Source organism: Zea mays, chromosome 2 (assembly GCF_902167145.1).
Source record: "Zea mays cultivar B73 chromosome 2, Zm-B73-REFERENCE-NAM-5.0, whole genome shotgun sequence".
In the NCBI taxonomy this organism is placed as follows: domain Eukaryota; kingdom Viridiplantae; phylum Streptophyta; class Magnoliopsida; order Poales; family Poaceae; genus Zea; species Zea mays.
In genome coordinates this window covers 219,629,015-219,646,684 of record NC_050097.1, presented here as the reverse complement: position 1 = coordinate 219,646,684, position 17,670 = coordinate 219,629,015, and the positions used below count along the sequence as shown (strand labels likewise).

The following is a 17,670-nucleotide window of genomic DNA, read 5'->3' as shown; positions in this document are numbered from 1 at the left end:
AGCGACCGGGCCATCCTGCAGGCGGCGAACCTGTCCAATCAATTGGCAGGTGGCGTGTCTATGCTACCGCATGCGCTGCACTCATCATGACTCGTGCGTTACCGAGGACGCTGTCATGAGATATCAATACTATATGCACTGCGGATATGGTGGCGCTCGGAGATCACCCTGGTGTGGCAGGCAGTAGTTCCTTCCTTCCAATTGTCCCTGGGCCCACATGTCGGGGCTCAGTATCCTTGTATGTGCCCCCTTAAACTATAAAAGGGAGGGCACACTGCATTACGAGACATTAGGACACACTCATTCACACTCATTCAGACTCAAGCCATCCTAGACACAACTCAAGCTCATGAGCAATACAACACATACACTACACGACGGTTCACTTACAGCGACCTACGGTTGGTTGCTAAAACGGCTTTCAGCGACCTACGGTTGGTCGCTAAAAACTTTTAGCGACCCATAAGGATGGTCGCTGTAAGTGCCGTCGCTAAAGGCTTTAGCGACCGACATCTTTTTAGCGACCGACCGTCCGTTACTAATATTGTATATTTAGCGACCAACCGTGGGTTGCTGTACTATAGATTTAGCAACCAACCGTAAGTCGTCATAATATATATTTAGCAACCAATAGAAAGTCACCATTTTTACAGTTGTTATTAATAATAATATACATTTAATTAAGCATCACAAATCATAGATTTTTATACCCAAATCATAAAGACATACACAGTTAATCAGTATACCACAGTCATAGATCCATCACATAAACATAAAAGCACCACAATTATATATTCACAAAAGCATCACAATTATAATATCATTCACAACTAGATCATTTACAGATAGCTAGCTAGATCATTCACAAAAGCTCCTGAGATGATCAGTCACAAAAGCACCACAGCGACATCACTCCAGCTTGAAGCAGTTCAAAAGCCCACAACTACATCACTAATGTTTCATATCACTCCAGCTATTGTTCAAAAGCCCACAACTACATCACTCTAGCTGCTCCAGAGCTGATCAGTCACAAAAAGCACCAAAGCTACACTAATGCTTCAAGCAGTTCAAAAGCCTTAAGACAACCACTCCAGCTTCTTGTATCCTCCTGTTTTAAGGTACAAGCTTTCTTTGTCCAGAACACCCTAGAAAAAAGTACATCAAATTAGTATATTGTTGCTACATTTGCAAATAAAAATATAGTTTTGATGCCTTATCTACCTCCACTAGGCGGTGTTGCAGCCTTATGCACCAACTTCAGCTGGTGCAATCAAGGTTAATCATCATTAAGTTGATGGCTCATATAAATCTAAACATAAACAAGATATAGACTATTACTTTCTTGTACGGCCATGCAACTGACATCATGTAAGCATCAGCCATATACTGATCGCATTTTGATTAGGGAAACATATTGGTCACCTAAAATGGGGCAATAACCCTCTTTCTTGCTCCACACCTTTGTGTCACTATATGTGTGGAGAAACCAATTCACACTTATGTGCACGAAGATTTGTAAGTCAAATAATGAATATAGAGTCCAAATTAGACCGTAGCTACCAAGAATTTTTTGAATAAACACATGCCCAAGTAAAGAAGAGTCAAAATTGATTGGCCCAGCCTTTCAGGGTATTACAGTGTACAATGTTTCAGTATTTTAGACTGCACTACTGTAATATCACAGGAACTACAAATGGAGCATTCAATACTACTAGTACAATGACCGTACTTTGCGACGACACACAAATTATTCAATAAAATATTAGTGGACAACAATTACATGAAAACAAACAATTGGCTTAACACAAAAAATCTTGAATAAATCCGTGTGATGGTGATTGCTCTACTTACTTGGAAGTACTTAGTAAGGGCCTTAGACTTTCCTGCCCGCTTGAAGTGCCTTTTGGGTCAATTACATAGCTCACCTGCAAAATAAGATGTCAAATATAATATCACATAATCATCCCAAAGGATAAACCAGGATCACCAAACACACAATACCAATTGATCTGAGACAGGCACATCCAACATTGCTTGAATCTCAAGTAAAACAATTCTAGATCTATCTTGTATAATTAAATCTGCTTCAATCAGATGGTTGCACTTTCAGAAGTTACAATGGCATCCTATTGCCAGTAAGGTAACTGAATTAGGAGTAACACACACCTGCAGAATCTTGAGACTCTTCTTCAAATCGAGAGTGATAGTAGGCACGGGGCATGTCAAACCTGAGAAATGCAGCAACAAAGCGCACATGAGGCCACAATCAAGCAATAAAACAAGAGAACAATGGTAAAGTAAGGTTGAAAATTTCATAATGTTAGATTTGTAGGTAAAAAATTATGGGATGCATGTACAGATCCATAACTCAGGGCCAACTTTTCTGGACTATTCTTTGCGGCTGAAAGAAATAAACCACGAGCACATCACTATATAGTTTCACAGAAACACAAAACTTTTATTTTCATGCTAATGGTTTGATACTGAATAAAGAGTACATGATTGTGATTGGAAGCTCTTGTTGTAACTCCCAATCTCCTTGAGCAGCTGCTCGAAATGGGTCTTGCAGTGCTGCACTCCACACTCAGCCAAAACAACATAACAATTAGTTGGTGTTGTTTGCTTTTGTCAAATTAAACCACATGGGAGTTAAAAATAATTTGGATTCATCAAAACTTGGAGTCAGTTGCAGTCGAGGCCATAGTTAACTTGGAGCTTGCTTTTGTTGCTAATTCAACAGTACGAGTAGGAGAGGAGAGCAGCAGCAGGCATCAGCCATAACACTAGTATGTTTATATGTTTGAAGCAAATTTTGTCATGCTGCTTTGATGCTTATATGTTTGAATTGGGTGTCATAATTCATGTTCAACAGCATCGTGAAGCATTGCTATGTGATTGCTGGTGTAGTGCAGATACTATGTGATTGCTGCTACTTCAGATTTCATTGGCTGATTATAGTACTGCAGACAGGCAGAGTCCTTATGGTGCTCAGTTCATGGAAACATTAGGAATACAGCTTATACAACATGGTATAATTTGTACAGCATGGTTTAATATTAGCAAAGATTTGAGTATGATGGTTGCTAAGTGCTCACCTTAATTGTGCAAATATCTATAGTCGAGTTCAATTTGGCAGCAAGGGTTGTCATCTAGACATTGATAAACTTCAAAGTTATTCTGCATTTAGTTTAACAAACTCCAACTTTATTTTTTCTCTTGTTTATGTTCAGTCTCTAACATTTCCCTGTTCAGCTTATTTCATGAATATTGCCTTTCATCTTATGTTTGTATATTTTTCCTTCAGATGATGCTCAAAAGAAGTGAGTCCTGCTTCCTTGTGGCAACTTATGCAACCTGTTCTGTTATGAAGATAAGAGTTGTACTCAAAGATTAGGAGTGGACATGTTTTAGATTGTTAATTTGCTTGAATTTGCACCGTGCCAGATTAGGACTAGATATGTGCTTGAATTTGCTTGTCAGAATGACTAGATATCTGCTTGCAGAATGAATGGACATGTGCTTGAATTTTCTTGTCAGAATATTTGTTTAGATTGTTCATTTGCTTGAATGGCGCTGAAAATTTGGTTGAATAGCTGGGCATTGTGTGTATACAATTTGTTCAAGCAAACCAATGGCTGAAGAAACGAACAGTTGTACATGAAGCAGTAGCTAGTGCATGAAGCAAGCAGCTAGCGCATGAGTTCCAATTAAGGCCGGTAATGGCTCACGTTCAGCAGTCAAACACAATTAAGGAAGTGGTTCCGTTCCAGCAGCCCAACCAAACAAAACACGCTTTTGCTTACAGGGGAATGGATTACAGCGTCATTTATTTCCATTCCCTTTACTCCTTCTGTTCCCGAAACAAACAGCACCTTAGTGCCCACTGGAAATCAATCAAACTCCTTGCACAAGTGAATGAAGAGAAAGAGGAGCTAAATAACACGTACACGGAATTAGCTTTGACGAACATCTCTGGGCGGTCCTTGATCAGATTCTCCTTGATCCGAGTCTCGAGCGCCGCCTAGCGCGTGCCTGACAACTTGATTCCTAAGTGCTGCTCGCCGCATGCCTGAGCGTGATCCATCTCATGCTCGAGCACCAGCACGCACCGCAGCAACAGAGCTGAGCGAGTCCGCGATTCACCGAGTCTGGAATAGGGTGAGGGGCGAACAGATCTGGGCAAGGAGGTGACGCGCCGGAGGTCAAACCAATGGAGCAGGAGGGAGCTCGAGGTTGGAGGCGGGCGCTAGAAGGGAGGATGTGGATTGTGGGCGGCAGGATGGGGCAGAAGTGACGGCGGCTGCGCTTGTGGTTTGATGCGTGGAATAGGGTTTCGTTTGTTTAGTAGGCCTTTAGATGGGCTTTGGTGAGTTAATAAGAAACACAAAAATCACGTACCCCTATAGCGACCCACCATCAGTCACACACTTATCTCTATAGCGACCGACCATAAGTCGTTAAATTTCTAGACTTTTAGCGACCCACAGATCGTCGCTATAAACGCATTTAGCGACCAACCGTCGGTCCATAACTTTTAGCGACCAATAGTCGGTCCCTAATAAGGGTCGCTAAAGATCAACCGTCGTGTAGTGATAGTGGAGTAGGGTATTATGCTCCGGCGGCCCGAACCACTCTAAATCTTTGTGTTCTTGTGTGTTCATCTCCCAATCTCATAGCAGGCAAAACGCTTAGGCCCCTCCTCATCTTAGGATTTAGGGCGGGTGCATTCCGCCACCCGGCCGGAGATTTCCTCTCCGTCATTTGGCGCGCCAGGTAGGGGCCTTGGCTTTAGGTTTTTGCATGTTTTCATGCTCGACACCATGGTCCACATTGTCGAGCGCCAAGATTTCGTGCCCGAGGACTTCATGCTGGAGGAGGAGGCTGCCTCTTCCACTCCGTGGGCCACCAACCTCCCTGCGCCTGGTGCAGCGGCTGCTGTGCACTTTGCACGGCAGCACACTCTCACACAAACATCCAGGGCATCTAGGGCTACGCCTGGGGCGCTGTCAGTAGCCAGGGAATTGCCATGCCACCCTCCTAGCTCCATAGCCTCTCTAGGAGCCATGAAGCAGTGGCGGGACGACGTCGACCGTCTACTCGGCATGGCGCACTCTGGCTCAACCAGACCCAGGCCTCGGTCATCCCGGCGTCAACATGAGGTGTCTGCATCTGTGCGCTCACCCTCGGTGAGGGCAGCGCCGACTGAGGACCTACGGGCGGAGCTCAACCGTTGGCGCGCGGCGGAGGACGCTCCAGTCTCTCTGGAGAAGTCTAATGACCTGCGAGCAGAACTCAACCGCAGGCGTGCAGGTGAGGATGCTCACGTCTCTCTGGAGAGGGCGCGGGAGCACCGACAGAACGTCGAGGGTCGCAACCTCGACTATGACTTCGCTACGGTTGCACCGCAGACTCCAACGGGCGCTCGGATCTAGGCGGGTGTCCCATTGGCCGCCGTGGGCTGTGCCGCACTCGCGGACCATCTCCATGCGGCGATCTGACCACCCAAGTTCCGGCCACACCTACCAGAGAAGTACGACATTACGTCCAACCCATCGGAATTCTTGCAGGTTTACGTCACCGCCATCACGGCGGCAGGTGGAGACACCACCGTGATGGCAACATACTTCCATGTTGCCTTGTCTGGGCTGGCCCGGACTTGGCTCATGAACCTTGCCCCAGGATCGATCTACTCCTGGGAAGAGCTCTGCGCGCGGTTCACCGTGAACTTTGCCAGCGCTTACCAACAGCATGGCGTGGAGGCGCACCTCCACGCAGTGAGGCAGGAGCCCGGGGAAACCCTCTAGGCCTTCATCTCCCGCTTCACCAAGGTACGAGGCACCATACCTCGTATTTCCGATGCTTCTATCATCACTGCTTTCCGCCAGGGAGTACGTGACGAAAAGATGTTGGAGAAGTTAGCCACACATGACATGGAGACTGTCACCACACTCTTCGCTCTAGCCGACAAGTGTGCTAGAGCCGCCGAGGGCCGTGCGTGGCACTCGGTGCCACAGACCGGGGCTGCCTAGATGGATGGCTCGAGTGCCGTCGCTTAGGACGGCAAAAAGAAGAAGAAAAAGAACCGCGGCCATGAGAAGCCATCATCTGCCGCTCTGGTCGTAGCAACTGTGGCTGGGGGCCGGAACGAGCGCAAGAAGCGCCCACGGCCGCAGAAGGGTAACAGCGGCTCATGCCCTGTACACCCCAACAGTCGCCACAATGCCGTGGAGTGTCACAAGATCATCGAACTCGCAAAACGTGTCAGCGAGCGGCGCAAGCAGACCTCCAGGGATGGCTCCCCTCCTCGCCGCCGGCCTGGCAAGGAAAGGGCCGACAGCGGCAAGGTGGCCGCGGGAGAACCGGACCTCGAGTATCAGTCACCCGAGGGGGTCCTGAAGGACGTTTTCACCGGAGACTCCAACTCTGGTGATGATAACTAGTCGGGCCATCGGGGAGACCCCGTGCTTCCTGGTCTACGGGGCTGAAGCCTGCCTTTCCCCGAAAACCTTTATGGACTCACCATGGGTCCAGTCTTTTGATAAGTATGTGCAGGAGCAGCCACAGCGTAAGGATGTGGACTCCATCGACGAACGCAGAGGGCAAGTAGTGACATGAAATGCACGTTGCAACCAGGCGCCAAGCGCAGCTAATGGTTCGTGAATAGTAGGGAACCCAGGGTCGGGACCTAGCCCTATGGCGAGTACTGAACCAAGAAGGGTCCCGTAAACTCTCCCCCAGCTGGGAAGGACCCTTCAAGGTGACGGAAATGTGCCGACCCAGGGGTAACCACCTTGCTACAGCTGGAGTACCTCCTCCTAACCCCTGGAGCGTCTCTGTAAGTTCTAACCATAGGAGCAAGTCTGAGGGGTTGAGTTCTTCTCCCTTTTGTAACTAGGTTGTGCATACGTGTACGCCAGCACGGTGAGGTCCGCCCTCATAAGCTCGGCCTGTTGGCCTGCACCCATGCATGTCGAGTCATAAAGAGAAGATTTACCCCCTCAGATGTGCTTCTATGACAGTTTTATCCTCCTGCCTCCATGGTTTTATCCTGTAGTTTCTGGATATTATTTTTTATCTAACCCACCCGTGCAGTTCCCATCTGTTCCGGCATGATGACATCCGAATTGAGTTGCCAGGCCTGCAGTTTAGGACCCCTCTATGAAAGCAGGGGGTCCGATAGCCTGGGGGCTGGTTCTAAAGAACAAGAGCTCGTTCCATGGGGTGGTCCGGAGCAGTGTAGCCGCTTAGCCTGGTTCCGTACCCAAAGCCTGCACACTCCACCACTCTGTGACTGGCACCCTAGTATTTGGAGCTATAGTCCTGTGGGTCCGACAACCTGGGGTTCGGTTCTAGAGAATGGATACTTGTCTCCTGGGGTGGTCCAAAGTCGTGTAGCCTCTTAGCCTGGTTCCGTACCGTAAGCCTGCACGTTCCACCACTCTGTGATGGGTGTCCTAGTATTTGGAACCGCGGTCCAGGGGGTTCGGACACACAACTTGGCCTCCCAGACTAAAACCTGCAGGTCCCGTGCATGTATCAAAGCATGGCTAATGTTAGACGATGGGTCCTATGGGTGTGCTACTAACGCTCCCTAGCCAAAGCTGTGTTCAGGTCCAGGTTCCAGTCGAGGCTGCCTCCTGGGGGCCGTTGCCAACTCTTTTAGGTATGCTGGTATCCAGCCTCGACACGTCGAGCCTACATCCCAGGGGGGCAGGTACCAGGGAGGAGTCGGCAGCGCCACACACAACAGGGACAAATAGTATGCGGATAAGTGCTAATACTGCTCGATAAATAGTACTCAAAAAGTACCTTACAAAAACAAAATTATTACATCCGCCTTCAAGCGGGGCCCTATCCTTATGTCTACAGGTATGACCTACTCGACATCAGTAGGGTCATGCTAGAAGCACGCGACCGCCATCTCCACGGTGTACGACGTCTTGTACGACCTCCTAGGTAGCATCTTCAGCAGCCGGGCCAGTGGTCACCATTGGAGGCGGCACCGAAGCCATCAAAGCCAAAGAGATGGAGCCGCAGCTCAGCTCGCTCTCCACCCCCGCGAGGCTGATGAATATCCTTGAAGCTAGGCACCGGCGGAAGAGCACAAACTCCTCGACAGCGAGATCGCCGAGGGGGATGCCATCGGTACGAATCCTTCCACCAAACGACGGCGCACTCCATCCAAGCAGGCAGCACACCATGTCGAGCATCCACTCAATCTGGACACGCTCGGGATGAACTTGCAAGGCCATGGTGAACTACAGCGACGCAAAGCAGAGACCTTGAAGGTAAAGGGGCGCAGAGAGCTCAGAGGCAAAAGGGCATAGTGAGTGGGAGAGAAACGAAGGCATGGCTGCTACTCGAGGGATGAACCCCTTTTTAAAGGCAGACTCCCCCGCTCGCGCCCCAAAACGCCACGGGAAGTCTCCCCCGATGCACACTGGTGTACCCAACCTATGACACGGGGGCCCGGCCCCACAAGTCATACAGTTGGTGCGCTGGTCTCCGAGTGCGGAGAAGACGAACCGCCACGTAAGGAGCGTGCTACCGACTCGCGGTAGTGCGCCTCTTCATCTCCACCACAAACAACGTCTCCGACCTCTGGCATGGGGCCCAGGCCCACATGTCATGCACCTAGCGTGATGGTTCCTGGGTGCGGAGAAGACGAACTACCACGCGAGGAGCGAATCACCGCGCCTCTTCATCCCCGCCGAAAGCAGCGGTCCAACCACTGACACGGGGGCCCGGGCCCACGAGTCATCTTCCTCAGGCGTCGGTCTCCGTGTGCGGAGAAGGCGAGCCGCCACGTGAGGAGCGAACCGCCGTGCCTCTTCATCTCCACCGAAACCAACAGCCTAGTCTCTGACGCGTGGGCCTGGGCCCACGAGTCATCCTCCTTGGGCACCGGTTCCTAGGTGCATAGAAGTCGAACCGTCGCTCGCGCCAGTACTGTGCCCCCTCGGGGCCCGCAGAAGATAGAGAAGGTGAATTTTCAAAACCAAATGCAGCGGTATCGAGGCACCCCGCGCATGGCCCAGTAAAGCCATCAGTGCAGAGACCACGGGTCAGTCAGCCGCGGGGACAGGCATGGCAGTTGACGTGACTGAAGACGGACTGGCAGTAATTACGACAGCAAGCGCACGGAAGCAGCGCGCCAATCGCCAGTCAAGCTTTGGCCCCACCTATAGGCTCGTATCCTCCCCTAAGGCGAGCCCAGGGGCCACTGTCGGTACCCTGAATCAGGGGTACCCCTTACTATAATATGAAGACACGGTCCCCGCGCGGCTATCTCTAGTCGCGCGGTGAACAGCACCCGACCCCTCCACATGGGCGGCACCGGGGCCACCACGTGGCCAGAGGAGACGATATACTCCAAGGTGGCGATGGTGGGTCCGGACCCCCACAAGGAAGTGCCGGACCCCTGGATGCACACCCCGGACCTCCGGGCGAGGTTCAAGACCTCCACAGGTACAAACCAGACCCCTGGGACGGGTCCCGGACCCCTCAGGAGGGGTCCGGACCGCCCACGGCAGGGTCCTGGAATTCCAAGGCAAGAAATACTTAAGCCCTGGTTAAGGACCAGGGCTAGGGTCCGATGCTGGCATGTGTCCGGATCCCAACCTGTACGCTTTTGCTCCCCGCCCAGGCGGAGACCCGATGCCGCCACGTGGCCCACGGCCCGTGACGTAGGCCAGCGGGCGGAGCCTAACGTATGGCCTCTGCATCGCGGGTCGCACCGCAGGCTATGCCGCAAGCTACGCTACCTCAGCATTAAATGCGGATAGGGCACACCGCCTGTCCATCCCGCTGACAGGCAATGTGCCGCCTCAGCATTTAATGCGCCCTGTCCACTCCGCTGGCAGGCGATGTGCTGCCTCGACATTTAATGAGCCCTCTCTATTCCTCTGGCGGACAGCGACCGGGCCATCCTGTAGGCGGCGAACCTATCCAATCAATTGGCAGGTGGCGTGTCTATGCTACCGCATGTGCTGCACTCATCATGACTCGCGCGTTACCGAGGACGCTGCCGCGAGATATCAATACTATATGCACTGTGGATATGGTGGCGCTCGGAGATCACCCTAGTGTGGCAGGCAGTAGTTCCTTCCTTCCAATTGTCCCTGAGCCCACATGTCGAGGCTCAGTATCCTTATATGTGCCCCTCTTGAACTATAAAAGGGAGGGCGCATTGTGTTACGGGACATTGGGACACACTCATTCAGACTCAAGCCATCCTAGACACAACTCAAGCTCACGAGCAATACAACACACAGTGGAGTAGGGTATTACGCTCCGGCGGCCCGAACCACTCTAAATCTTTGTGTTCTTGTGTGGTCATCTCCCAATCTCGTAGCAGGAAAAACGCTTAGGCCCCTCCTCATCTTAGGATTTAGGGCGGGTGCATTCCACCACCCGGCCGGAGATTTCCTCTCTGACAGTATCATTATCCCAAAAACCAAGTAGAACACTAGCATATCTTTCCAAAAGTAGTAAACCAGTATAAACAAGGTATAGTAAACAAGTATAACTAAGGTATAGGAAAAAATATAGAGTGACCTATTAGGCCTCGTCAGGTTAGCCTAACTGTGCAATCCATACGTGAGAACAATCCATTAAATATTAAATATTAATAGGTCAAACAACGTGATAAGGACACGCTTGCCTTCCAAAACAAACTCCTTTTGCTCAGAGTCTTCATAGTGTTAGTCTTTCGATCCCTCTATCGAGGACTTTCCCATAGTAAATTTATGGGGTAGGTTGGATTAGGCAAGTTTTGGCTCTCGTCATGAGAAAGTACAATATGCCTAGTGTTTTGGTGGCTATTGATCTATTATGTTTATGGTCTGCTCTCTCGGGGCTCCCCACATTTCCTTATATTAGTCCAAGGAGGTGGACGATTATAGGGGCGAATACGAGTTGGTTACCTGATAGATCTAATCTGGTAACCTAATCCTATGATAATCCAACTCTCTATAGTTACAAGTGTGCATTCCTTATTTGTTAGAATCCTGTTTTATCTGCTTATGACTCTAGCTTTATATGTTAGGATATTGTCCTATCTATTTAGGACTCTAACTTGTCTCTCCCATTCAATAGTATCTTTGGCATATTTGTACTTATAGAGTCCTACTCATATTAAAGATCCAATAATCATGACGACTGAGTCCAGGGACACTAGATAGGAGATGACTCTGACGAGTGGAGCCGACACGTCAGTCGCTGTGATTGAGAGTCCACGCGTGTGGCTTGGAAAAATTTAAAATTATGCAAAATCGTTGCATTGATTTTTTTTCCTTGCTATTTACATCCTGAAATTTGAGAATTTTAGGGTGTAACAAGTTCATAGATGACTGTACTAGATTCTACTATATGTACTTGTTAAAATAAAAAAATTGAAACATTACATTTTTAAGATCTATAGAGGTAGAAAATAAACTTGAGAAGAAAATTAAATGGTTTCGGTCTGATCGTGAGAGAAAATATTTCTCAAATGAGTTTCCTGAGTTTTGTGTGGAGCATGGTTTTATTCGTGAGAGAACACATCTATATTCACCACAATCCAATAAGATCGATGAGAGAAAGAACCACACTCAAATTAAGTTGGTTAATGCCATGTTAGAGATAGCGGGACTAAAGAATGATGGTCAAGAGGAAAAGGTGTGTAAATTATTGAAATCTGTATATGGTCTAAAACAAGCACTTAACAAGTAGCACAATAATCAATAAAATTTAAATATCAATCAAATTTGTTGTAAATGAAACCAATAAAAGCGTCTATTGTAGGTTTGGCGGGAGAGAAAGTGTGTTCTTTTGCTTATATGTGGATGATATACTAATTTTTGGAAATAATGTTAACGTGATTAAGTGAAAGACTTTTTCCTAGTAACTTTGAAATGGGAGATGGGAGAGGCTAATTTATTCTTAATATAAAGCTATTGAGAGAAGGAGGAAATGGTGGGATTACCCTTATGCAACCACATTATATGAAAAATGTGTTGGTGGCTTTGAGTATAGTGATTTCATCTGCTCCAACTCCTTATGATTCAAGCGTGTTGTTAAAGAAAGATAGTAGAATAGCACGAGATCAATTGAGATACTCTCAAATTATTGGGTCTCTTATGTATTTGGCTAGTGTAACGAGGACTAACATCTCATTTGCTATGATCAAACACAACCGGTTTGTTTCCAATCTGGGGATGGTCATGGGCATGTCTTTGTGAGGGTATTGCGCTATCTAAAAGGTACTATGAGTTACGATATTCACTATAGTAGGTACCCAAGGGCACTAGAGAGTTATTATGACATAAATTAGATTTCTAATGTTGACCAGATTTACTCCATAAGTGGATATGTGTTCTCGCTTGGAGGTGGCACTGATTCATGAAAGTCTTGCAAGGAGACAATCTTAATGAGATCAAGAATGGAAGTAGAACCCACAACATTAGATACCACCATAGTTGAGCTGAGTGGCTCCATAAACTTTTTATGGATATACCAGTAGTTGAAAAACCAATATCGACTATCTCTGTGAACTAAGATAATTAGACAATGGTAATCAAAGGGAACAGTTCTAAAAGATAACATAAAGTCTATGAGGCATGTGAATAGGCTATTGAAATCTGTCAGAAAACAGAGAAACACTAGAGTAATTACCTAGACTATGTCCATACATCTAAGAATCGAACAGACCAGTTTACAAAGACTATGTCACATAATATGATAGAAGGTGCATCCAGGGAGGTGGGCTTGAGACCCACTTCAAGTCATTCCATAGTGGTAACTTATTCAATGTGATCAAATATTCCGTGAAAGTAATAGTAAAACAAGTTAGTGGCCGATTGATAGAGAGACCCCCTTAAAGTAAAGTATAGATCATTTAAGATGCACATTTTTATTTTGTTGTATGGCAGGGTGATTAAAATCTTAATATATTTAGTGTGGCTTAATTAAGCCGGGATGCACAACATCCTAGAAGGAACATACCTATATGATTTCGATTGCAAGTCACAGTCTATAAGATATGGGAAATCTCTAGTTACTCATGAAAGACATCAAATGTTACTTATCTATACTATCATATAATCCATCAGTTTAAACTTTACAACACACACCAAACCAAATCACCCACAAACTTCACTAAATCCACCAAACAAATATCACCTAGACATAACACAACATCAAAACCAACAGTTTAAATTTCTGTATAACCTCCTCTCACATACTCACTCAAATCCAATGGACAATATTTATTTATATCATCTCTCGTCTCTCCCCTTCTCCCTCTCCCACGACTCCCTCTCCCACGCTCGTGCCACCACCAACGTTGTCAACCCTCCCCTCGCGTTGTCGCCACCACCATCGACCTCTCTTCTACCTCCTCGAGATCGTAGCATTAGCACGGGCTATATACTAGTATGCTTCAAATCGAGAGATGTTTATAACAATCTAGTGCCAGAAAAGAACTTTGGTGAGACTCACTTTGTACAGGTTATCAATTTAAGCATAGTCCATTGTTTGTGAATGAGTGTAACTCTTGTTCTATTAAAAAACATGAGAACTACTGTTGGGAATGTGATGGATTAGGAGGAAGCATGCAGCTTAGTATCCTGAGTTCCTTGCATATGATGGTTTAGCAGCTAGCCACAAAGTCACCAGCTGAGCTGTGTGATCTGTTTGGTTTCATCAGTTCAGAAATCGCTGATCGAACGAACGCCGAGCAGTTTGGGTTTTAGAAATTGCCGAGTTGTGTCCATAGAACATGCATGGTGTGAGCCTATGACATGTTCTCGGCGCGTGCCTTCCGGACTGATCTGATCTGATCTGGCCTGACCAACAGCCCTCTGACTTCCGGTTCCGCGCGTGTGTATAAATAGACGTGCTCTGCCTCTGATCCGATGAGAGCTACAAAGTCTCAGTGGTCACACAATGCAGCCATCACGAGAGATGGCTAGGCTTGGCGTCCTCGTCTTGGTTGCGCTTCTCGCCGCTGACACCACAGCTCAACTTGCTCAAGCGCAAGGGTCCTCCTCCTCCTACGGCAGTGCTCCTCCTCCTCCTCCTCCAACTAGCCCGCCGAGCGCAAGCCCACCAGCCCAGACTCCACCACCGGCTCCTACTCCGCCAACGCCAAAGCTGAGGTACAACTTCTACAAGCGCTCGTGCCCTTACGCCGAGGACATCATCAAGCAAGCCGTGAGGAACGCCACGAACGTCAACCCCGGCCTCGGCGCCGGCCTCATCCGCATGGCCTTCCACGACTGCTTCGTCCGGGTACGTGAACCCCAATGCTAGCTGCCAAAATTTGTCCGTGCATGCATGCAATGCACGCGTGAGTGACCACACCACGTGTTTGTTGTTGTTTGCAGGGCTGCGACGGCTCCGTCCTGCTCGACGCGACGCCGGCGAACCCGCGGCCGGAGAAGCTCGGCCCGCCAAACTTTCCTAGCCTGCGCGGCTACGAGGTGGTGGACGCGGCCAAGGCGGCGCTCGAGAAGGCCTGCCCGGGCGTCGTCTCCTGCGCCGACGTCGTCCAGTTCGCCGCTCGCGACGCCGTCTTCTTCCTCAGCGGCTCCAAGGTGCTCTACAGCCTCCCCGGGGGCCGCTTCGACGGCAGGGTGTCCTTCGAGAACGAGACGCTCAGGTTCCTGCCGCCGCCGTCCTTCAACCTCTCCCAGCTCGTCCAGAGCTTCAAGGTCAAGGGCATGAGCGTCGACGACCTCGTCGTGCTCTCCGGCTCCCACACCATCGGCCGCTCCCACTGCTCCTCCTTCTCCGACCGCATCTCCACGCCGCCCTCCGACATGAACCCTGCCCTCGCCACCGTGCTGAAGCGGCAGTGCCCGGCCAACCCCAACTTCACCAACGACCCCACGGTGGTGCAGGACATCGTCACCCCCGACAAGCTGGACAACCAGTACTACTGGAACGTGCTACGTCACAATGTGCTGTTCAAATCCGACGCGGCCCTGCTGACGTCGACGGAGACGGCGAGGATGGTGCTCGAGAACGCCGGCATCCGAGGAAGGTTTGAGAGGAAGTTCGCCAGCGCGATGCTCAAGATGTCGCTCATCGAGGTCAAGACCGCTGCCACCGGCGAGATCAGGAAGAACTGCCACGTCGTCAATTAGTTTTGTTTGATTTGATTCTTCGTTGTTGGATTAATGGATTAACGCGGGCTTGACCCAAAATAGCTTTCAATAATAGCCAATGCTAATGGCTCACTTTAATACTATGGTGTATTAATAATTTAGTACCACATTAAAAGTTTAAGTGACAAAGCAATCAATTTAAATATGTGAACTATTAGTGTATCTATTGAGAAGTTGAAAAAATGATGAAGAACTGTCCAGGGCGTGCGCCTTGCCGCCGCCGCCTGGCGGACGGTGGCTGAGGCAATCGAACGGTTGCGCATTTTGCCTGGAGTGATGACCGTCATGATGACCGAGGCAACCGTTGCCACGTCATCAACTAGCTTTGATTGATTTGATTCTTCGTTGCATCTAGATGGATATCTGGTTGGTTTTTTTATTGGTATTGACTTGGCATAAGATATATGTGGTACTCGATTATAGATAAGATGATTCACTAAGTTAAGTTTCAAGTTCTTTTTTGGTTGAACCTCAATGCTCCAATTTCTATACTGAATTGTGATCTATCACTACCAGAATCAGGCTCTTTGACGAGTGCCTGAAGCACTCGGCAAGCCTAGAAAACATTCGGCAAAGAGAGCTCGACGAACTGTACATCGGCAACGACTTCTTTACCGAGTACTTTTTTATCGGACACTCGGTAGAGACTTTGCTGAGTGTTACTCGGTACTCGGCAAAGAAAAGTCGCTGTCATGGTGACTGGTAACGGAGACGGCGCCTTTAACGAGTGTATTAGGTGGCACTGGCAAAGAGGCCACCGCGGGCCCCTTTGTTAGTTTCGTCGATTGCTCTAGTAGGCACTCGGCAAAGCTTGCTTCTTTGCTGAGTGTCAGGGTCGTAGCACTCGGCAAAGCAGCTTTACCAGTGCCCAGGTGTTCCTTCTTTGCCGAGTGCTATAACCTTGACACTCGGCAAAGCACCTCTTTGTCGAGTGTTACACTCGACAAAGTGACCAGTATACACCTTTTAAATTTGTTTTTCCTATTTCTCCAAACAAACAAAAGAGATATCACATATACATCACATATCTCACAAAGACCATAAATCAAACTAGTTATCACAGCATTACCAACATGTTCGAACACAAACATAAGTATCCAACACTCAAAAACATAAGTCTCAAGTATCTCACAAAGCATTACTAACATCAAACAAGTTCAGACCGGGTTATCTCACAAAGTATTAACAACACTAACAAAGATAATATCTCATCGAGGTGGGCGGCTGGACTGGTGCAGCGATGGGCTAGGCGATCCATGAGTGTTGTTGGATGCCGCCCCAGTTTGTCCCTGCACAGAGAAGAGATTACATGTGTTATACTAGATGAATATATATATCATGAAGAACTAGAATTTTGATACTCACAGGAGTATGGAACTGAGCAGGGTCAACTGAGGGAACAACGGAGGTGGTGGAGCGAAACCCTGTGCGGCGCCAAGGCTCTACATGTACTGGAACATCTCCGCCATCCTCACCTCCATCTCCTGACGTTCCCTCCTCTCTATTTCTAGCTAGGTCTATAATATTCCAAGCCAAAATTATAGCAACTCAAAGAGAAGGTATATAACTCAAGGAATAACGAGTTACAGAAGCACTAACCTCGAGTTGTTGTATGCGATGATGTGAGCTGTCCTGCCGAGGTCGTATGGCTGGGCTCGAGCTCATGCTCCTTGCTCACACCCGAGATAGAGTGGGAGTGGACGACGAGTCGATTACCCGTTGGCAATCCAGTACTGCACATGTCTCTTGCCTCCTCCAATCCTCATGAGGACATCAGGGTCGATCTCCTCGATCCTCGGATCGTAATCTGGCCCATGGACCTCCTGTGCCATGACGATGTAGTCATGAAGGAAGATATAGACAGCAGGGTTGTTGTATGCCTCGAGCCTGTCATCCGAGTTGTAGGTGATGTTGGACGTCGCCTTGCCCTTGTGGGACATAGCATAGACCGAGAAGATGGAGGAAGGCTGGCCACCATGTGACGCTGATTGCAAGAAAACCATCGAGATAGTTAGAAAAAATATCTAGTCCAGTGTTATATATCTAAATAAAAAAGAGGGCGTACCCTTGCTTCTGCATATTGGCCTAGGCTGCGACTGCCTTGGTGGTGGGTGGGACCTTACATCATCAGACGTTGTTCCTGGCTAGCGTTGTGCGGCTCGTCTCACTCAGGCGAGCACCACCTATCCACCATCTGCTACTAGCACAGAGGATGTGCGACACACCAATAAGGAATCATCTACAAAGTAAACACGTACATTGCATATCAGAAGATAAAATTAAGGAAAAAATTTGTCACAACATCCCAATCCTTAAGATGTTCTTTCGTTTGGCACGCATATGGGAGATAATACACTTGTGTGGCCTGTTGGGCCACGATATAGACATTGTCTCCTGGTAAGGTGAAATCTTGTCGAATTTCGACTATCCCAAGATTAGAATGTGTCAGTCTCGTCACTTGAGGGTCAAACCAATGACATTTGTGTTACCAATGGCATAGGGTTTTGCTCCACCACCTCTG

General features: G+C 48.3%; 1 protein-coding gene and 1 long non-coding RNA gene across 2 annotated transcripts; one reads left to right on the top strand and one right to left on the bottom strand.

The window, feature by feature from the left end:
- Positions 1-638: 638 nt before the first annotated feature.
- LOC118476427 (uncharacterized) lies at positions 639-2,058 on the bottom strand. Its single transcript, XR_004856476.1, has 3 exons — positions 1,852-2,058; positions 1,222-1,261; positions 639-1,145 (listed from the first exon to the last, which is right to left on the bottom strand). It is a non-coding gene; the product is annotated as an uncharacterized lncRNA (long non-coding RNA).
- Positions 2,059-13,891: 11,833 nt separating this feature from the next.
- LOC103647877 (peroxidase 2-like) lies at positions 13,892-15,311 on the top strand. Its single transcript, XM_008672375.3, has 2 exons — positions 13,892-14,271; positions 14,367-15,311. Exons 1-2 carry the CDS (start codon positions 13,927-13,929, stop codon positions 15,126-15,128), a joined length of 1,107 nt encoding a protein of 368 aa, XP_008670597.1. The 5' UTR covers positions 13,892-13,926; the 3' UTR covers positions 15,129-15,311.
- The last annotated feature ends 2,359 nt before the right edge of the window (positions 15,312-17,670 follow it).

Excerpts from the sequence above, each read along its gene's own strand:
- LOC103647877 (XM_008672375.3), top strand. The coding sequence starts at position 13,927 with ATGCAGCCATCACGAGAGATGGCTAGGCTTGGCGTCCTCGTCTTGGTT. Across the intron at positions 14,272-14,366 it reads TCCACGACTGCTTCGTCCGG|GGCTGCGACGGCTCCGTCCT; the intron begins GTACGTGAACCC and ends TGTTGTTTGCAG.